Raw genomic sequence first — 23,004 nt, forward strand, 5'->3', positions numbered from 1 at the left:
TCGTTGACAATATCCAGAAGAAGTTATCTGCCTGATTTGTTGAGGTGGCATATAATTGGATGGATGGAAATAGGGATATCACAAGCTGATACTACTAGACATCTCGATGTCTCTCGTAGTGTGGTCCACCGACTATGGAATCAGTTTGAATCTGAGGATTCTGTGTCTAGAAAACATGTTCCAGACAGACAAAGAGCTACAACACCTGCGGGAGACCATTATTTTAGCTCTTTCGACCCAAAGGGGGAGCAAAACTACTATGCCTCAGCTCATGGCAGATCATTTAGTGACAACAGAAAGAAGAATCACAGATACTACAGTGTGCAGACGGCTACACATTACAGGTCTGTGTGCAAGACGGCCAGTTGTTTGTATCCCCTTTACCCAGGGCACAGAGATGCCCATTTATGTTAGACAAGAAAACACATCTCCTGGACCAATCAACAATGGACAACTGTTCTCTTCACAGATGAATCTAGGTTGACATTGGACAGTGACTGAAGCTGTCAGCTGATCTTGAGGGAACCGATACAACAGATTATGGAAAGACACAGTTACAGATGTGGCAGAATAATGGTTTGGTTGGGATCTCTTTAGGTGGTCACACTGTCCTGCATGTGTTCCATGGGAGGATTTTGACTGGTGTGAGATATTGAGACAAGATCCTTGATCAATATGTGCCACTGTCCATATGACCATATGCTGCTGCTATTGGTCCTGAATTTCTTCTGATGAACGACAATGTGCGACTGCACTGATCTCGGGTTTCTGAAGCATATCTTGAGAGTTACAGTATGGACTAGCTGGAATGGCCAGCTCAGTCCCCAGACATGAATTGTTTCATGTCACCCCAACACTCACTAGACCTCACCCCTTTGGAATTTTGTCTCTTCAAAATTTAAAATTCTCTGAATAGTCTCAAGTTCACTTCTTTGAAGACTGTCAAACAATACCTTGATAACTTTGTTACAAATAAGCCTAATAACTTGAATGATTAAAAAAAAATTTCATTTACCAGACAGATGGCAAAAAGTAACAGAACAAAATGGCGCTCATTAGATTCAGTGAAACTTCTTTATGTTTTCACTGCTTCATTTGTATTTATCATCAAAAAGAAATTTTCTTACATGTTTCAAATACAAGGTTGTTATTGAAATTTTGATGTTTCAAATGTTTCATTTGTATTTTTCATCAAAATGAAATTTCCTTATGTGTTTCAACTACTTCATTTGTATTTATCATCAAAAATCCACAAAACTTTTAAGATAATCACACAAAACTTATTACTTCTTAGTTTTGCTTATTTATTTGCCTTTTTAAAATATAATGAATTTAACTTTTTTTGTAATAAATCAATAGCAGCTCAGAATTTACATTAATTTTGGTTCAATAAGCTTCAATCACAGATAATACATTCCTGCACTATTACCTGTTTCTAATACTTTTATGAATTCCTCAGAAAATGATAAATTCTTATAATTTTTAAGTTTCTAAAAACTTTAAAAAAAATAAAGTAAAAGATAAATGTAAGTGAATTAAAAAAGAAACCACTTTTATATTATACAGAATTCTTTGAATTTTTAGCTCTTTCTTGAATAAATCTTTGTCTTCAAAGTATTTTCAGCTGCTATCAAAAAAGCTTATTCAGCATTCCTTTCTCTATTTTTTAGCTTTCTTTTTTTAAAGAAAGAATACTTCCCCCCCCCCTCCTTTGATAGCTAGGCTTTTGAAGAAATTTGTTTAGTAATATGCTGCATTTTTTTCTTATTTCAGTTTCAGTTTTCAATTCCTCTTTTTCACATTAAGCTACAATCAAATTAATCATAACTTTATATTCTTTCTTATCTTTGCTCTAAAAATCCATTCACTCATTACTTTCAAAATAATCCATCTCACCTTAAAATTCAAAATTAATGCTTATTTCTTTTATCTTAATTATTTTATACAATATGTTTCTAATGTGATAGGAAAAGGTTTAGGTACTTTAATCTAAAAATTTATAATTATTTCTCCAACTGCTTTCACATTTGGACTTTATTTGTTTCATAATCGAAATTACACACAAACTGTGAGAAATGAATTTTAGCATCATTTTCCTTTTTTGTAAAACATATTACTAAAATGAACTGTACAAAATATTTTTTAAAAACTTCAAAAACTAGAAATCAAAAGATTTACTTTTTAAACAGAAAGAGATTTTGAAAGGGGGCACTTCATTAACAGGCTAAAACAGAAGAAGAATTCCCACATGTTCAGCAGATATTTTTCAATAATTGTATTTGAAAAAGGAGTACTTTTCTGCTATTAGAGCCCCACTTAACACAAAAACATAAAAGTTGGTGCAAAATGTAACTAGATAGCGCCAAATTTAATGATATGTTCAGCTTCATGGGGGGGGGAGGGAAGAACTTGTAATAACAGTCATGTATCATGTAATATAATATATATAATGTTTAATGTGTGCAATGCCAAATATTTGCAAAAATCTGATCTGTTTTCACTTAAAAACTCAGAGAACTGTACAAATTTGGCATCACATTCAACCTTGATATTATGCAATTTAATAATGCACAGCTAATCATGACACAACATAAACATGCTAGCACATTTGGTGCTTTGGCACACATTTGACAAATGATGCCTCTTTAACAGAAAAGTACCCCAAAAAATACATCTCATAATTACTGCAACTGTAAAACACTATGTGGTATGATGTCATACATTTTTATTATATGCTATTAAAGGCAAAAACAAAATATCAAAATATTCATTAACAAATTCAGGAATGAAAAAGTACACACCCCGTTCTTTGGCAAATGCTCTGCTTTTTTCAATAACATTAGATGCGAGTGGATTATATCGAGTTCCTTCAGGAAATATAACCATCCATGTCTGCAATAACAAAAAGGTTTTAAAGAAATTAATTTGATACTAATAATGGACACTAATAATTTTTTATTTAATACCTTCCATACATTATTAAGCTGAATTTTTCAAACTTTAACAATCATGAAATATTTCAGTATTTTTCTGAGCCGGTAGTTAACCAATGCTACTTAAATTGATCAGATTATATCACAGATAAATTATTTCTCTATTATTTTTAACAAACAGCCTCATTCTGAGTAAAAAGTAAATCTTAAAAAAAAAAAAAAAAGGAGGGATCATAATTTTGTGAATTACCATCTGCATGTAATGTTATCTGCTATCTACATACAAAAATAAAAATGTATAAGAGTTAATAAACATGATTTGCAAAATTGTACAATATAAAGGGCTAATATAGCAAAAACTTTTTTATTGAACTATTGAGAGGCCAGAAAAATTTTTCACCAAATTTCCATAAGTAATGGTATATTAGGGAGAAAAAAACAATTATACCACATAAATTCACATAACTGTGTTTTAACAAAATATTTTTAGTACTTTCTGATTATCTACACTTCTCTCCCAAAAAGTCGCCATTCATTTATGACTAACTTTTCACCAAGCTAAGGCATGAAAGACAACAACCAATTTAAAAAATGGAGCATACTAAGAATTACCTAAAACAGCAAACAATTAGCAAAATTAAATCCAAAGAAATATCCATAATAAAACCCTTACCTTTTTTGTTGTTGCTCTTCCCATATACACAAAAATCTGTTTCAGCTTGAAAATCACCATAAAATTGAAGAAACTTGGCAACATGTACACATTGTCATTCTCTCCACACATACACACTGATCTGTTTTTGCTTAAGAAATCACAGAAATTGTGCAAACTGGTGTACAAATTTGAATCCCTAAAATTCTACTTTTTAATATTTAATTAATATACTTTTTAATATTTAAGATGCAGCCACAAAAATGCAGCACATAAGCTAAATCTGGAGTAGCTCTTTAATATCTAGGTCCGTAATAGTGAAGAAAATGACATGCTTCTAATCTAAATCATCCATTGCATTTGAAATGAAGAACTAACTTATGAGTTCAACAAAATCCCTACAATTCATTAACAGTACCCAAAAAAAGCATAACGCTAAGAGAGAAACTTGTATTGTCTTGATAATCACTGCTTTACATAATCTCAGACAGAAAAACTTACTGTCACATACCATACTCAAAGCTTATTTAACTAAACTGCCAATAGAATTGAAATATAAATAAATAAATACAGATTGTGTTAAAAGATTCCATCTTTATAACTACATCTATACAAAACTAGCAAATATAGATTGGTTCTGGCACTAGATTAAAACACATAGCATTTAACAACAAAATACATACTGCGACCAGCCTAAAAGATCACAAATAAAAAAAAACCTGCACTGTAATGCTGATGAATAGATGTCAGTATCGCATAATGTGAAACTGCCATCTACACTCCAGCATTGCAATTATATACACTTTATAATTTAGATATATCATAACAAATGGATTGAGGCTATTTGACAAAAATAAGAAAGGCCTTTGTGGAAGTTTTTTTTAACGGAAATTGGCCTCATTTACATCATACAGAGATGTACATGAAGGAATTTTGAGAGATAATATCTAAATATACCTGAGGCTACCTCATTTGCTCATTTTCTATATGACTCTGATAAGAAAAATATCAAACTTCCAGCATTCAAATATTTGCTACATGAACAACGGAGAATTTACTTCAATGGAAAAATTTAATTTTTTCTAAATTGGTTTTATTTACTATTCCAGTTTGAGTAACTAAATGAATAAAATGTTATTAAATCTAAAATTTTTCCACTCAAAACAAATTGTACAGAAAATGGCAGATTTTATCAATGCTAAATTGAAATTAAAATTTCATACAGGGAAAAAAATACTTACAGGAATTCTCTTATTTTGTAAATATTGTAGAGAAGATATCATTTTATTTGAGTCAAAATAATGTCTCTTTACGAAAACGCAGCCATGCTACAAGATAAAATGATTAAATTGTTTATAAGCAAAACTTTATTTAAAATATGTACTTCGTTTCATATTAATGATCAATGCAAATAATAACTTTAAATATAAAAATGCATAAATAAATACTATTTCAAATAGCATAAAAGAGCATGCATATGATTAACTGCTAAGTAAATTATCAATCATGTTGCGTTTATACATACAATAATATAAAATTTGGTAAAAGTTTACAATTTGGTGCCCCTTGTTATTTTGGTGATTCTTTTTTGATGCCAAGATCGGCACCAGGAATGCATAATTTCAAGATGGCCACTATACAAAACCAAAATAAGAAGTAAAAGAATTGCACAAACTCGGTATCCATGTACACTTCGATCTATTTTCACTTGAAAAAAAAAACCCAGAATTGCACAAACTAGGCATTGTGCACTGCCTTAACTTTGTCCATGTACACATTGATCTATTTTCACTTAAAAAAAGTCAGGAAGCTAAAACAAAGTTAAAACTATCGTGGTAATCAGAAATAGGGTTTCATCGCCAAAACTGAACAAAATTTTTCACTAATCGAAAGGGCACCCAATTCTTCGCTAGAGCCCAAAATTTATATAACACCTGACACATATCTCATTAATTTACCATTGAATTTAGCAAAGAAATAACAATTCTTTTATGAAATATTTCAGAAAATGTATATTATCAGAATCCAACGAAGACTTTAAAGAACTAAGTTTAAAATGTGAAAGTTAAGCATACTTCAGATTGACATATGAAAATGAAGATATAAATATATAATAATGAATAATCTTTTAATAATAACAAAATTAGCATTCCTTCTGATGGCACAAAATAGAGAAACTATGGAAAAGACAGAATTCCTTAGAGGTAATCAACAAAATATTCTGTATGAGGATACAGGTTAGTCTTTTTTTTGGTAGCATATAATTAGACTAGAATTCAAAAACACGAATTGTGACTTTTCACTGTGTCTTATAAATACAACAGAGACAGAGAAAAGAAGTAAAGGTTATCAGATGGCACCAACTCATGCTTACAGAAGTCAAATTTTTGGCTTTAAATCAAAGGTAAAACAACGATAAACTAAAATTAATGAAATTTAAGTATAGCCTAACGGCTTCATGTTATAACTAGCACGTAAGCTGGCTCTGACCTAAGTTAGTATAAATAAGCCTAATGACAATAACTTAACACTGCAGAATTCTAATCATGAGAATCAAAGTTAGCAATATGGCCATCAAGCAGGCTTTATATATTCTGATTTTACCCTCCAAAACCTTCCTTTAAGTACTTCCTTCTTTGTACCTAATTTAAATATCCCATACACTGTAAATTTACATTCTGGCAGGGAAATGAAATGAGGCTTCATAGAAAAGTAATTTAACTTGAAATGCGACCTTATAATGTTAACAAATCACAATAAGAAATATGAAAAAAAAAAATAATAATAACAGTGTTTTCAGTGTGTGGCTTTTGCTTATAGACAATAAAATTTCAAATTATAAACAGATACCCGAAAGCTGAAGCAAAAGGGATCTTGAGAAATGAACGATAGGCTATCACTTTGAAAGAACAATTTTATGCTTTTATAGGAATACCCTATGCATAAGGTAGTAATATTCGAGCTAAAGAAATTTAACTTCATTACGGTCTAATCCATGGTTAAGCCAAAAGAATATATTAGCATCATCCTAAACAAAAGTGATAGTGGTAAAAGAGCTGTATGACACAACAGATTGGTTTCTCTCCAATGTTTGAAAAGAAAATAGTCATCAACATGAAGTTTCTTTTTAGTTTGTTCAAATGAACAAACTAAATGAACTACTATTGAAGGTAACTAAAGGCTATCTAAATAACTGCATTGAACAAGCATAAAATGTACGTGTTAATCATGGCAAAAAATATTATTAGTGGTAAAAAAAATCTTGCTAGATATGAATAAAAAAAAAACCCCACCTTTCATAATGTCTTTGTTATGTTCAGAATGCTATAAATTGCATATCAAAAATGCAGATCATGATTTCTACACTAAAAAATGAAACAAACCTCCCTTTGTGAGCATCATATGTTATGAAAGCAGTTGGCATTTCAGTCTTATGCATGCCAAGCACTAATGCCAGTGAAACCTATACAACTGCACCAGAGACTGGGATTGATGGATAGTAAAATTTTCAGAATTTAAGCAGGCACTGGGTGGTATAATTTATGAGCCATGGGATATTGCATCAGGCAGCAAAATATACAGCTTTCACCCTGAACTTACGTAAAACAAAGTGGTATCAGAAGGGCAAACATATCATCAGATTTTATTAAATTTCATTTAGTCAACAATTAGCTGAAGAGACGTATAAAAATCATAAAGGATACCTTGAAACTCCATGTATAAATTTTACTGGAAAGTAGAGAATATGAATTTGTAACACTATATCCCATAACCAAGATTTAATTTCTACAGTCGGAAGTGCCAGAGCCCTATAGAAGACCATCAGGAAAGAGAAAAAATAAATAAAATTAATTAAAAACACTTGGGAATAATTTGCAACACAATTTCTCTTGAGTTCGATTTTTGAGTTGTTTTTGAGTTAAATAGGCATGCCGATTTCAAACCTGTAGTTAGTTTCTTCTACCACATAAAATTTTTTCTGTATACCTTATGTGAAAGCGATCTCATTCCGCAACATCAAGCATGCAACATAAGAAGTACTACTGCTCTCCTATTGGCACTGGTGAATGATGCCGTAGAAGACCAGAGACAAGTGCATACTTGTCTAGATTCATTAAGTATGCCTGTGAAATTGTGTATCACTCTGATAGAGTGAAGCACATTCTGATGTGGAGTCCCAGTTTTTGCATATACAGTCAAAAGTCATTAATTCGGACACCCATAATCCTGACCTCAAAGCTACAAACTTTCTGCGCATGCATCACCTTGACGCATGCGCATAGGCGTTTACGCATGCGCGTTAGACCTTTACGGCTGCGAATTTGCGTGTGCACAAGCGCATAATACGTTTACGATTGTGCGCAAGCATAACGTATTGTGCACAAGCATATTGCACAAGCGTAACATATTGTGCACGTTTAATGTATAACGGACGGTATAAGCTAAGCTAAAATTATCTAATTGCAGATTGCATTGTTCCTTAATCTTTGAATTGGATTCGGCTTATTATTTTTTGCAGACTGTTAGAGCAATTTTATAAAAGTAAGCTTGAACTTTCGATTATGTCAAATAGAATTTCCAATATATATTTACTAATATGTAAAGGATCTACAAAGCGAAAGTATGTTTTGAAATCCGAAATCCGTTTATAATTTTCACGCTTCTCTGTGGCAGGGGGGGGAGAAACGCTGTAGCACGCAATGAATTGAAAGTTGATCTGTCAGCACTATACTTATCTTCAGGGCAGATGTTTTTATTTTTTTTGGCTTATAATTCCTTATACTAAATGTAGTATTTCATCTCGATGTACTCCGTCTTTGATATGATTTAAATCAAGTTCCTCGTCATTATAATTCGCTTCAGATAGTGAAGAAAGTGACAGATAGGTTATTGAAAATGAAAACATTTAGATTGACAAATTAGTCGGTATTCTCGGCACAGCAATTATAGGACTTGAACAGCGGAACCTTGTAACTAAACAAGAAATTATGTCTGTTTAATAGAATTGAAGAGAAAGTATTATCACATGAAATGAAGCAACTTAAACAACTTACATTGAAAGAAATATTTAATAAAGTAAACAAACAAATATTAAGCTTTTTCTTTTTGTAAATTTTGATACCCTTTAGATCATAATTGTTCTTTATTTCATAAATTACGGTTTCATATTTTTAATTTTGTAATTTCTGCATGCCATCTTACCAGATTTAAACTGATGATCTATAATCCGGAAAAATCGATAATCCGGAATCGCCGAAGTCCCGACGAGTCTGGATTAAAGACTTTTGACTGTACCTGCTAAAAATACTTAAAAATTATGAGATTATAAATTTTCTCAAGCAATATAAATGTAAATTTATGAAATATATTGATGCTAACATCATACTCAAGCTATTTTAATCATAATTTCAAAAGAAAAATGCCCATTTTTATAATAATAATGACTTATAACAATTATTGTATTATTAATACATTATTGATTTAAATTCAAAAATTTATTCACTATTAGTTGTTTAAGTACAGCATTTATAACAATTTGTTTTAAAGTCAAAATGACTTTGATGGGCATTATAAAATGATGAATGATGCAAAGTATCTGCCAAAGAGGATGCCCAGTCCCTCCATCACCAGTATGATGCATATATTATAGTTGCTGGTCATTCATCATTTGAATATACAGTAATTGTATATAATTATCAAATATTTCTATTCCATATTTTCTTAAAATGACTTTGTGTTCTCCACCCTTTCATTCATACTTCACCTCATATCGTATAATAAATTTGTTACTTTTGCTGTTTCTCTTACCCTTTAAATTTCTGACCACTAATTTTGTTACATCCAAAACGCACATATTTAAGAATTGGGCTCTACTCTTATATGCGCCCTAAGATCACCAAATGTGGCGATATGTGTTCTGTATTGGTTTTTGGCACGATAGCATGTTGTATGGCAACCCTTTTGATGTTGAAAACTCTTTTGCTGAAGTGGTTTAATTGCTCGTTGGTTCGTGTCGTGTGTGTTTTGAAATGGCCTATATTGCAATGAGAGACATGTTTGCAAGAAGGTCTGGGAGATTATTTTTAGTGGCTGTGCATGAAAGAAGTAAGGAAACATTGATGCAGTATATTAAAAGAGTGGACTGAGCCTTGTACAGCTATTTTTTCGGAAGGCAGGAAATCTTACAAGGATTTAGGAAAAGAAGGTTTCAACTATTTATTTGTGAACCATAGTATGAATTTTGCGGATAGCGAGTCTGGCTGTCATATAAATACCATAGAGAGTACATGGCGGCATGTTAAAGCTACGTTCTGCTGTCCGAAGAAGCATCGGTTATGGTAAGTGCATTTTATTTTGTAGAATGTTAAGTTGTTTTTTTACTATGAATTTCTGTTGTTATTGCTGTTTTTTAAATTATTTGTAATTTATTTTAGTTATTTTAGTTTATTTTGTTGATTTGTGTGCAATGCCTAGACTATGCAATTCGTAGATATTTTTTTAAGTTTAAACAGAATGCTGTGTACATGGTATTATATAAAATTTATTGTTGTTATGTTAATTTATTGAAGCGAGGTGTGTGTAGTTCGTAGATTCCTTTTCTGCCTAAATTGTGTAATTCGTAGATGTTTTTTTAAGTTAAAACAAATCGCTGTGTGCATGGATTCTTGTCAAATATTTTTGGCTACAAACTTTATGTGTTTGGTATCTAAATTTTTTGTTTTTGTTTCGAATTTTTAGCTTAAATTGTGTGTTCAAAATGTGGTTTTTGCATGTGCGAAAACCGCGTTTTTGGAGACATTTTAGGCTTAAAGTTCAAAATGTTGACAAAAAATTTAGATAGTAATATGGCAATGTGGAGTTTCTCGCCAAACATTTTTGGTGAGAAATTTGTCGCCGCATTTGGCGATCTGAGGGAGTATATAAGAGTAGTTCCAAAAATTGTGCAATACAGAAAATTAACAATTCACAATAAGAATTAAAAAGATAAAATTCCACAGATCCTAGAACAGTGCAATCAATATTAAGATTTCTGGTCTCCTAAAATTTTCATTTGCCTTTAATTGTGGCATGAACTATAAAAATATTATCACAAAATAAAGTTCTAATATTTTATACATTTATTACATCTTCTGCTAATCTACTAACCTCATAAAAATAAAATCCATACATTGGAACAAGTTGCAGAGAATCTTTCATGACATATCGGACATGACCTATGGAGCCCTGCCTATCAGCTAGCATATGTACAATGACCCAGTCCACTAAAAAATAAAATACATAAGGTAAACTAGAGAATAACAGAATATGTGCAGATATGACAGAAAATTACAAAAATATATATTACATATACTTTCAGAATTTCAATAAGCATGTAATTAAACAACTATAAAATATGCAGAAAGCAACATTTAAGGTAACAGCCTCTTTAAAATTTGCAGTTAAAATTCATATAAAAGGTTGAAGCTGATTAATATGCATTAAGTGCTTTCCAAAAATATAATTTTCTATCCATAACATTTTTATCTAGATAAGTACATATGTAATAATTTTCATTTTTAGAACCATAAACAAAAAGGGTGCAAGAAGCTAAATGCCCCCTCCCCAACAAAGGAGCTGGTCCCTTCTTTGGTCAGCATGATAATTAGCAATAGTTGTATGTACTCCATGTGTTGCATTAAATAATTTCTCTGTAAACAGAATTATATTTTTATAACCACACTAGATTTAAAAAGTAACACCAAGATTAGATCAACAAAAAATCAATTAAAATGTAAAATAATGTTTATATAATAATATATTTTTTATTTAACATCAATAATTTTGCAACTTAATTTTTAACAAAGAACATATTTCTAGAATATATAATTTAAGCATAATGAAACAACAATTCATAAAAGATGTTAATCGACGAACTACAAAGCAATTATTTTAAAATTCAGAATGCATTTTAATTTAAAATTGTCTTTCTTTGTAATAAATTTACTTGATATGTCCATTAATGTCTATAATCAAATTTAAGGGCTTTCCTTTTATTATCAGTCCTAAACTATATAAATATATTAGAATACCTCTTAAAATTTCAGTACTACATTAGTACAGGATTATAAATTATTAAAAAAATATAAGTAATGCTTCAAAAACAAGGGTAAAATACAGAACTGAGGAATTTTTTTTTAATACAGGAAATGTAAAGACACTCATACAAAGTAAAAAACTCACCAGTGCTTTGATGGTTACTGATATATATAACCCTTTCTTTCTTAGTTGAAACCTCTTCAACATTTCCGTAGAGAATGAGCTATATTAAAAATAAAAAAAGAAGTATTTTTAATAATGAATTGCAGAAACAACAAATGAGTTTTTCATTTAGTAGGCTTTAATTTTCAAAATTCCTGAAAAGAGATATAACACAAATTTAGTAGTCACACTTAAACTCTCTTATTTTGCTTGCATTTCTATTTGCTGAAAGAAAGAGAAGCATTTAGAAAAAAAGAAAAACATTTAAAAATCCAGGGAAAAAATTATTCTTAAAGGGGGAGGGAAACACAAACTAAAAAATTTCTGATCGGCATTTTAAGATTCAGTTTATAATGTTAAGCAACTGAAAATAATAATTGGTAAAGAAGTATATTGCAGATCACATTTTTTAAACATCATAGTCCTAGCATTACTGTATCTTCTTTTTTGTTGTCTTATACAACAAAACGTTTCTAATGAACAAAAATAAAATTTAAAACAAGAAAATTTACTACGATAAATAATTAGAAAAACTTACTTTAGTGCCGGTAACATGCTCGAAAAAGAAAAGTACTAGTTTTTGATACACAGAATAATAAATATCGTCCCCGGCTTGATATATCCAATTTGGTAGCAAACAGGACACAACCCTCCAAGTTAACCAAATAAGAAAATACTGAGGGACAACACCGAACATGACAATAGTCGGCACGACCATCTTCACATGTTTCAAACTGTAAACATACAGAAAAAGAAAAAAACAAACATCACGATTTAATATTTCACGCTAAACAAGTAATCAAATATTCGCGGCGAAAAATTTAATTTAAAAGAAAGCAAGTATCATAAAAAGTTCATCTCAACGCGTAAGTACAGTAGCCGGTTTAAAAGCATTCAACATATAGCAATTGATATATTTCCTCTCCCTCACTTTTCAAATTTCATACCGGTCAGTTACGTCGTCGTTCCACCACTGCAAAAAACTTTGCTTCATTACGCCGTTAATTGAAATACAGTTGTGAAAATTTAGATTTTTACACACTATCAGTAAAAATTTGTTTGGAACAGCAAAAGTATAGCCGGCGTAACAGAGCAGAACTCGACAATTCCGCCAAACTACCGCTCCTATTAAGAGCTCCTTCCATGCGCATAAACCTACTCAGCGTTTAACAGTATCGATCTCTGATTCTCTGTCCTGTAAGAAATAAATGTATAACTCGCATTACTCTCTAATATTTTATAATTAAACACTTATATTCACCAACCATTTCGTGGCAGTTATATCGCTGTGAAACTGGCGCATTTTTATGAAAATGCATTTCTTGCACATCGAGGAATGCATTTCCCCGCCGTCTCTCGTGGGTTCCAAATACGTATCTTTCAGAGCAGAAACCAAGTCAATGTAGACGCATCTCAGGTAAATTTTTTTGGATTGGCGCCAGTGGAAAACATTTCAGAAACAAAAGAATGTAGCACAATTATAATTTCCTTTTGTATGTTCGCAATAAGAATACGTATTTTATATACGACTGAGTTAAGACTGCTATTTGTGTCAGCTGGCCATGAAAGAATCAATAAAATCTCTATAATGACGTCGTTCGCGAAGAATTAATTTATCATTCTTCTCAGGCAGAAGAAGTAATTTTTTATATGTCCCTTTTTTATTGCACATTTGTCACGAAATGTGAACACATAGCATTTCGAGCCAGGACAAAATTTATTCTAATGCTGCATAGAACGCATCGAAAGACCACTCCATTCACAATAAATAAGCAGAGCTAACCGTAACTTACGTTGCCTTCGTGGTGGAATATTTAATGCGCAATCAAAAAGTAAAATACGATGATGTGAATTGAAAATTTATGAATTAATGTAGTTATCTTTTGCACAAATAATTCTGCTGCAAAACTAAAGCCAACAACTGTGTACCTTTTTGGGGCCTACAGACGTAGAGCTCCAAAAAGATTAACATTGGAAAAAGGGAAAACTGATAAATTGTATTTCCTATAAAATTTCAATTAAAAGTAGAATAACGAAATAATTATTGCTTAAAATTTATTTAAATTATTCATTACATTAATTATGAGTAATTAGTGATTTTTATTGTTATCTGAACTAGTACAGATGAATCGGAGATGCAGGTCATTGAATGATTACAGTTGCATGCGAAATCTGTGTTCATATGACTGGATTCAAGGTGGACCCTCTAACCACAGAAATGACTTCATATCTATTCTGCATGCACGGAAGTCCATTAAAACTCGCCTTCTCCAAGCTAACTTCCTCTAAAAACAAGAATAGGAAGAAACTACCCGAGCTCAATGATTTTATCCGGAAATGCTGAATAGCAGAACTGGTACTTTTATCCGAATTCCTCAGTTTAAATCAAGCAAAACCTCTAAGAACTATGCCCAATTACAAACATATGGGAATCACAAGAAGAGTTCTGTAACTCCAGGCCCACCACTGACCAAGTGACTGTAGCTCAAAGCATGTGCATTTTGCCTGGGATTCTGTTTCTGACTGATCTGGCCGGACAATTTTCGCCTAGTAGGATATAAAAGCTAGCAAATTTCTCTGAGAAAATCCTTCTCGTTAGATATCTCTTCCTTTTGGCACATAGCCAAGCCTAGCGTGCTTTATGGAACTTTAAATGAGCCCTGTCCTATACGTAATCTCATCAAAACAACAATAGTAAAATTTCCTCGTTGTTGCTCTGCCAAGGCACAACATTCATATCTGTTTGTCTGAGCAACGGAATGATGTTTTAATAATAATATTCTGTATATGTTTGAAATATGTTCTAATCGATACAAATATTGTAAAATGCAAATTGTCTTCGAAATACTATTTTAAAGTAGACTAATTCTTAAGGTTACAGTTGAGGTTGGGTATCTTATGGTTATAAAACTAGAATGGAATTAGGCGAAGGCTCAGGTTTTGACCGAGGAGGCAGACGGGGATGGAGTTCAAGGGTCTTGTATTTCTCTTTCACTAGCATCAGACTTTTGAGAAGACTTTTCCTCTGAACAAGATTTTAAGGGTTCCAATGCTGTAAGTACGCTATATTGTTATTAACAGAGATGCCTTCTCAGAAATTCGAACTGAGCCCAGTGGTGTGACAGCTGACACTGCTAATCAACTTATCGCCTAAAGTGGCATTTAATTCCCTAAATAACATGCTGGACATAATTTCAGAAGAATGTCAAGACGTAATGTACCTAATTCCGTTTAGTTGGGACACATGACAAATATTTCAGTTAAAAAATAATCTAATTTCTTAGTATATTAACCCTTTTTTTACAAATCGAAGCAGGTGCGCTAGTCTCATTTAACATATAAAATCTTGTCTTGGCAAAACTAATGGGTGAGTAGACCGTAAAGAATCCAGAAATATTCTTTGGAAGGTGTTACCATGCTGAGCGAAACATCACAGCTTCAATGTTCTTCTACGCGCCTTCCAGCATAGTGGATTTTCCGAGTCTTCCCATTCAGCAAAGTACAGATCTTAAAATTAGCTTTCAAATTTAGTCAGTTTGTTGTTCATTAACAAACTGAGTGATTTAAAAACAATGTATTGCAGCTGCACGAAACGAAAACTCTTATCATCCGCGCGATCTCACACGTAGCCGGTTCTCAATATGTTGCCACTCGGCATAGCATAAAGTCATTAATTTATCTTTCATATTTAACCACTCTATCATTCGATAACAAACCGAATTACTTAAAGGCAATGAATGCACTTCTTAGAAATTCGAACAGGTAATTTACTCTTCTATAATCATGCATCTAACTGATATAAATTGAAATATATTCAGCATAGTCGAACCTCCTTTAACGGATACTTCACTTTGAAGGGCACTTGTTGGGCAGTCACTAAATCCTATGACTTTTAAACAGGAAATCAATACTCTCAAATTTAACGGACGTTCCCTAATAATGGATAAAATCCTCGGTCCCACAGATATTTACTAACAGAAAATTTAAGCGTTGTTTAACTGGCATAACAAGCCTAATTTTTATGAAATTTTGCAACTTTGTTGGGATGAATAAAAGTTATTTTTAACAGCATATTTTTCGTAATAGAAGAACTCTTTTTTTCTTTCTCTCCTTTTTACGTTTTACGGCTTTAAATATTCTTAAATTTTAAAAATTTTTTGATCCTAAGCACTTTCTGAAGGGTTTAAGATTATAATATAAAGAGTTTAGCTTGCTGTTTTCTCATTTTGTTTTGCTTTTTTACATTTAGCCTCTTTGCTTTGTTTTGATGAAGCCTTTTTCACGGGTTTTATGCTTTTATTTCTCAATAAATTTTTCCTAGTGGTTAAAGCAGATAAATTAATGCTTATACTGGTTTGCAGATATATTTATCACGCGAAGAAAGAACAAAAGAACAGCATTTTTTACCAATTCACTATCAGTTTGAAATGATTACATTTTACTAAATTTCATTAACAGTAATTTTCTAGCCTTTGTGTAACGACTGTGCTGTCAAAAATTTTTTTTTCCTTTCAAAAATTATGAATATGTTTCCTTTACGTTTCGTAATCCAATATATATAACTGTATGTGGCAATGACATAAATGACATAATTGGCATATTCAGAATGCTTTTTCTGATAAACTTCCCCACTTATTTAAAAGCAAATTTATTGCCAGAATTAATTTCTTTGGTTACTCATTTAAAAGCGGGAAAAAAAAAAAAAAAAAATCTGAAAGCTTTGGGATTTTACATTGCACCCAAAGGGGCGTTTTATTAACGTTTCCTGTGTTACCTTTATTTATTAAATATCATGTTCTTCGAACTTAAACCATAAAATTCAAATTAACAGCAAAATAGCAAAATAATTTTTAAATGAGCATATTTTTAGAATTTCCGATACACAGTCTCGCGCGCTGTAGATAAAAATGTTTTTCTTTTTCTTTTTCTCAGTGCAGTGTTGCCATTGCTCGCTTTGAAATCATTGAGTTTCATAATCAGAAATTCTTTAAAGTGTTACAAAGTATAAAATCGATAATAAAACAAATTTCAAATTCCAAATTTGGGCTTCCACATGCCCAGATTCGGTGGAGGATTACGTTCTTCAAAATTTCCTGGCTCTAGGTACCGTTCTTTTATTACATTGCGAGAAACATATACATTCATTTATGCAGATTCTTCATTATTTAATTTCTTTAAATATAACATAGGGCGATAATATTTGGTGGCAACATTTTAAAAATTGATACGGACATTTACAATGAATCAACGCAAAATGCCAAAACGAATTTAATAGCTCTTCTGAGCTAACGCTTCTTTGGGTTAAAAATTCTCTTGTCATTTTAACGGTAGTTTAGAAGTTTAATCATACTATAAATTTCGGCTTTCAATTTTACTCAAATTACAGTGCCCTGAGCCCGGCCTATATATTATTTTTATCTGAAACAAAGGACTCAATGCGCACCCTTGTTTAGAATCCAATTAATTTTATCCGTGAAATTTTATGTTAACAAAGGTATTTTTTTTAAAAGATCAAAGAATTTTCAAATATTTCTTTTAATGTATCATTTCATTATGTTATTTTACTAGCCCAGAAAGGCTGTTAATTTCGTTTTGGGATTTTGCGTCGAAAACTTTAAATATCTGTTATATTTTTCAATTTGTTGCCGTCAAATGTTATCGCCTTGTGTTATATTTAAATAAATTAAATAATGAAGAATCTGCATAAATGTATGTATGTTTCTCGCATTGTGATCAAACAACCGTACCTAGAGCCATCAAATTTTGAATAACGTAATCCTTCGCCGAATATAGGCATCTGGAAGCCCTAATTTGGAACTTGGAATTTGTTTTATTATCGATTTCATATTTTGTAAAACTTTAACGAAAGTTTGATTAACAAACTCAATGATTTCAAAGCGAGCAATGGTAACACTGAATACAAAACAAAACATTTTTATCTCCAGCGCGCGAGACTGTGTATCGGAAATTCTAAGATATGCCCATATTAAAATTATTTTGTGACATTGCTGCTGAATTGAATTTTATGGTTTAAGTACAAAGAACATAATATTTAATAAATAACGGTAACACACAAAACATTTAAAAAAAGAAGGAAAAAAAAACACCTCCCATTTGAGCTTAATGTAAAATCTACAAGCCTTTCAGATTAAGAATTTTTTTTTTTTTTTTTTTTTCGCTTCAATCTTATGTATTTTCTTTTTGTTAGACTGTTAACTACAAAAACTCTTATTTAATTATTTAATTAATTTTTCAGCATACTACTTTCAATAACTTTTTTAAAATCTACTTGATTGCTTAATCTTTTCTCTATAAAATAATTGCCAGATTTAAAAGTTAACCCAGATTTTGCATAGTTTTTTGTAATTTTTAATTTGCTGGAGCTTTTTTCATCTTAGCATAACCGGCAATGTTGAAAATATTCTAAAAGCATTTTTCAAATTCCAGCGCGACTGAACTAAGCTGTATTTGAGAATTAAGTTTAAAAGGTATAAACTTGCTTTAGTGTCTACAATTATTGAAGCCAGATACCTTTTTAAAATGCATAATTCTGATGAAATTTCTGAAGCGTTTATATCATTTGGAAATTTAAATGCTAAGTTATAAACTGCTTCTTTTAAATTACCTAAATCCAACGATGTTAAGTTTTCATCAGAAAAAGAAAGATATCTCATCTAATTTTCTCCGTTTTATCTGTAAGATTATATTCTGTATATACATTTTCTGTATAGCCCACCAATAGCATAGCGATAAAATTGATGAACAGTGATAGTTCGACTTAGCTCAAATCCCGCCGAATGAGCTGGTTGTCCGGCAATTTTCATGGTTTTCCTTATGTGTCGAATACGAGCCAGTTTCCCTTAGAAAGTCTTCGATGAAGACATCCCTTCCCTTGCGGCTTATCTATACAAGAAGACGAAGTGTTCAGCGACGAATTCTCTCTCGCAGACTTATCACCTGATATCATTTCGTCTACTAGCTTAGAGTAACTTAGTTACTCTGAACTACTAAGCCAATTAAATCAGCTAAAGCAGATGACGTGTTTGTATCCAATAAAAGACCTCTACATCGGTATAATCTCAAAAAACAAAATAATTTGCAAGATTTTTATTACCTTTATTTTTCAGGGCTTAATTTTTAAAATGAGCTGCAATAATAATGATAATAACAATAATAATAGTAACAATAAACATGAAACTTAATAGCAGACAGAAAGTAACAGTGATTGAAAATGCCGATAAAAATACAAAAAATAAATAACAGTTCTAAATTTTAAAATTCCCTCGCCGGGACTCGAACATAGATCTCTCGAATACGTGCCGAGTGTGCTACCGTTACACCACGAACGCATGCACAAAGGAGGGAAAAAAATAAATTATTTCCTAAGATCTTTAGTTATTACTTAGTATAACTGCCCTTTTTAGCCTAAATGTGCGTTAGCCCAGAAGGGCCATTTGTCTCGAAACGGCATTTCGTGTCGAAACTCTATGAACGGTTCTGTCACTTTTCAGATTCTTGCTACCAAATATTATCGCCCTGTATTAAAATTTAAAGAAGCTAAATAATGAAGAGTCTACATGAATCAACGGTACCTAGAATCATCAAATTTAAATAACATAGTTCTGCACCCCATTCGCAGCTGGAAGCCCGAATTTAGAAATTCGAATTGGATTTATTGTCGATTTAGTATTTTGTAAAACTTTAAAGGAATTTTGATTAAAAAAACTCAACAATTTCAAAGCGAGCAATGGCAACACTGTAGGGAATAAAACATTTTAATCTCTAGCGCGCTAGCCTGTCTATAGGAAATTCTTAAGATATGCTGTCTTTAATTATTTTTAGCCCAGTAATCCACTCGAAAGCTGTAAGCTGTATGTGTTTGTAAATAAAAAAAAAAAAAAAAAGAAAAAAAAGAAAATTAAAAAAAAAACCGCCATTTGGGAGTAATATAAAATCTGAAAAGCTTTATATATTTTTTCTTTTGCTACTGTTACTTAGTTTCTGTTTTAAAATGTGTTCGTAATTGACTTGATTGTTCTATAAAATCTGGTTTGGTTTTGTTTACTTGATTCTGGCAATGCATGCGCGATCTATCTGCTTTGGTGAGAGTGATTTCCTTCATGGCTCACCTGCCCTTATTTACGTTACACATGGCGAAAAACACGAAAACGCCCATGCAGTCATCCCATTCTACTGGAATCGAACCAAAGTTCAACAAGCAGTTTCAGCAAGTTTACCGCTTATCCGCTGATAGGCAGTCTTCCATATCAAAATTCAAAACGTTTAACCTTTTCTTTTCTTTTTCTTGTGTGTATATATGGGGGGGGGCTTGTGCTTCCCTTCTGAATTCTGAATAATTTAAGATCTACTCAGGAAAAGTGAAGTCATGTCTTTGCATTCTAACCTTGAAAGAAAAGGAAACTATAGTGCTGATTTGATTAATCCACCTAGCAATAATTGAAACTACTTCATAAATAACAATAAATCAGCTGCACAATTCTTAGGAATTTTAAGTATGAATAAATACAAGACGAATTCTCATTAACTATACGTCTTATTCAAAGGCAAATTTTATAACGGAAAAGGAAGGAGGGGAAATTGTTCCTGAAAAAGAAGCAAGAAACTGATAATACGGTAGATTTCTTTTTCAAACATTCTTGTTTAATCTTCTGACGCCTTTCCAGTGGATTTTTGGATGTTAGATCTGATGAAACAAACGTAAAGCAATTTCCCCGCCTTCGTAAAACGTAAAGCTTTTCCCGCCTTTAAAGCAATTTATGGACTTTGGAAAGCTTGTTATGGCGGAGATGTGCCAGTATGAACTTTCTACAATTCAAATTCAAGAGCAATAACTCATTTGAATAGGACATAATACATAATCACAGATACCTTATATATATATATAAGATCAGATATATATATATATATACAGATATACTCAATCGACATAGCTAATGGTCCGTTTGGGAATGGCGCTTATCAACCTGTTTAAGCCCTGACAGTTATTCTAATTTCGTTTTCAAATCCGAATACAGGAAATGGCTCACCTGCCCTTATGGTAAGGAGTCAAGTCAGCCATGCGGTTAAAAGCAATATGTTTTGATTGTGCAACTGTTAAGATGATTTTGGATTAAAAAGAGAGCTGTCTTTTTTTTTTTTTTTTTTTTTTTGGGGGGGAGGGGAAGGTGTTCACGAAATACAGTACTGTTATAAACATACTCTTATACTCACTGAAAACAGATGCGTGGTAGTAAATTATTAGACATATACAAAGAAAATGATAGTGTATACTTCACTAGGTCTGCATTTAAAAATATGATACAATTCACTAGGTATGCTAACTAGGCAGGATTCTGGTACTTATTTGGAATGAACTTTGCAAGTTGAGAGGAATCGTGGTATATTATTTGCAGTTCGCAATTTTCATAATATGTCATTCCGTAGCCTTTAATTTTGTTCATATATTGAATCTCTTACTATTATTTCCATTAAACCCAAATTCAAAAATCCGTCCTAATATTCAACTCGAAATTGAAGTTATTAATGTAAATGATTCTTACAATTCAATATAACATGTATTGCGTTGGTTCGCTATAAACGGCGTATCACTTTTCAAATTGTTGCCACCAAATAATTTCACCCTGTATTATTTTTAAAGAAATTAAATAAGGAAGAATCTGCGTGTTTAAATGTATAGTTCTCACAATGTAATAAACGACGGTACTTGCAACCTGTGCAGTCGCACCAGAAGGCAGGGTAAGGGACGGAAAAAGTTTGGATTTAGAAGTACGATTGACATTACAAAAATGGCAAAGTTACAGGCGGATCGATTTTTTTCTCTGTTTTTACGTCCTTGTACGAAGTAAAAAGGAAGTATTGTAATCGCGAAAAGTTTCAGGCAGCATATTTCAACGAAAATATCCATTTTGGCTGCTTTCGAATGCAATTTAACGATGTATTTGCGTGATATCTATACGTAAGGACAGAATAAAAGACTCTTTTCCTCCAAAAAAAATTATAAAACTGCTTTAAAATGAATTCTGAAGAGAATTTTTTGTGGTGTCTGTACGAACGTATGTACGTACGTATCTCGAATATCTCAAAAACGAGTAGCCTCGGAAAGTTGAAATTTTGTATATAGGACTAATATAACATGTAGATGTGCACCTCGCATTTTGGTTGCAATCGGCCGCACCAAACGTATATAAATATATTTATATATATATCCACTCTGTTACCCGGCTCAGTGATCTCAGTTTCTTTACTCTTATATGTTTGTAAATTGAACATTACATTTTTTCTTTAAAAATGATTGAATTATGTTGTTTTTATCTTCCGGTTAAGGTTTTTATGCCTTTAGTAAATCTCTATGCAATATTTTTAGAATTATCAACAATTTTAAAGTTGTTTAAGTGCCGCTAAGCCTAATAATTTTTCTGATGGCGGCCATTGCTTGTTTACATTTGAAACAGCAGAGTAGTGGATTTGTTGCCAATTAGAGAAACTTAGCTTCACAACAACAAAGATAACGCCTTCATTTATTATTGCAAATTAAATCATGCTTAATCCTTTCTGGAATTTTTTCGAGGAAATAAGTCTTTAAGATTTACTTTGTTATTTTTAATACAGATATTTTGAGTTTTTATGCATTTTTGCCTTGTCGTGAAGTGAGAACTGAATTAATTGAATGAGAAATACTGTTTCTTTTTTGTTTTGTTTGCTTAATTTCTTTTATACATCGTTCTAGCTTTATTATAGTATTTGAATAGAACATGTGGCAACGATTAGATAATTCTTTAAATGGTATAAATTTTGTGCATTCTGAGTTATAATATGAACGAAATATAATACTGTTAAGTGAACCTAGCGCCAGAGTGTCGCTATGGTAAACAAATAAAGTGAATTTTAAAGAATGCATTTATTCTCTTGTGGTTTATGCGCTGTCGGCAAAGTAGGTTTAATTCAATGCAATAAGTTTAAACGAAATGCAAGAAAAAATGCGTATAATTTAATATTCCGTACAAGGAAGTCATGTGGTGTATACATCAGATTTTTTACACTAATAATCTGGAGGGGGGGAATCATTCGTAAGTATCAATTGCTAATCCAGAATATGTGCTTTTCTTTCTTAAGGACACAAAATCATTGACGTAAGTTGAGCAATTCTGTCATGAAAGGACT

The 23,004-nt window shown here is 31.7% G+C and overlaps 1 protein-coding gene across 5 annotated transcripts in view; it reads right to left on the reverse strand.

Annotated features, from left to right (window-relative positions):
* The window catches only part of LOC118197170 (1-acyl-sn-glycerol-3-phosphate acyltransferase epsilon-like), a 27,864-nt gene extending 12,505 nt beyond the window's left edge, over positions 1-15,359 (reverse strand). The window contains exons 1-6 of one of the 5 annotated variants that reach the window (XM_035368673.2): positions 15,238-15,359; positions 12,362-12,557; positions 11,806-11,884; positions 10,732-10,847; positions 4,827-4,913; positions 2,802-2,892 (exon numbers count right to left, since the gene is read on the reverse strand). In XM_035368673.2, coding sequence (XP_035224564.1) covers positions 2,802-2,892; positions 4,827-4,913; positions 10,732-10,847; positions 11,806-11,884; positions 12,362-12,557; positions 15,238-15,254 — 586 coding nt within the window. In that variant the 5' untranslated portion in view covers positions 15,255-15,359. Of the gene's footprint in view, positions 1-2,801; positions 2,893-4,826; positions 4,914-10,731; positions 10,848-11,805; positions 11,885-12,361; positions 12,558-12,754; positions 12,971-13,088; positions 13,339-15,237 lie in introns of those variants that run through there. The other 4 variants (XM_035368672.2, XM_035368674.2, XM_085822755.1 and 1 more) reach the window with 4 other exon arrangements.
* Positions 15,360-23,004: the final 7,645 nt, after the last annotated feature.

This window comes from Stegodyphus dumicola, chromosome 8, assembly GCF_044657685.1.
Source record: "Stegodyphus dumicola isolate Sdum_Otavi_A_Nest chromosome 8, ASM4465768v1".
Classification (NCBI taxonomy): domain Eukaryota; kingdom Metazoa; phylum Arthropoda; class Arachnida; order Araneae; family Eresidae; genus Stegodyphus; species Stegodyphus dumicola.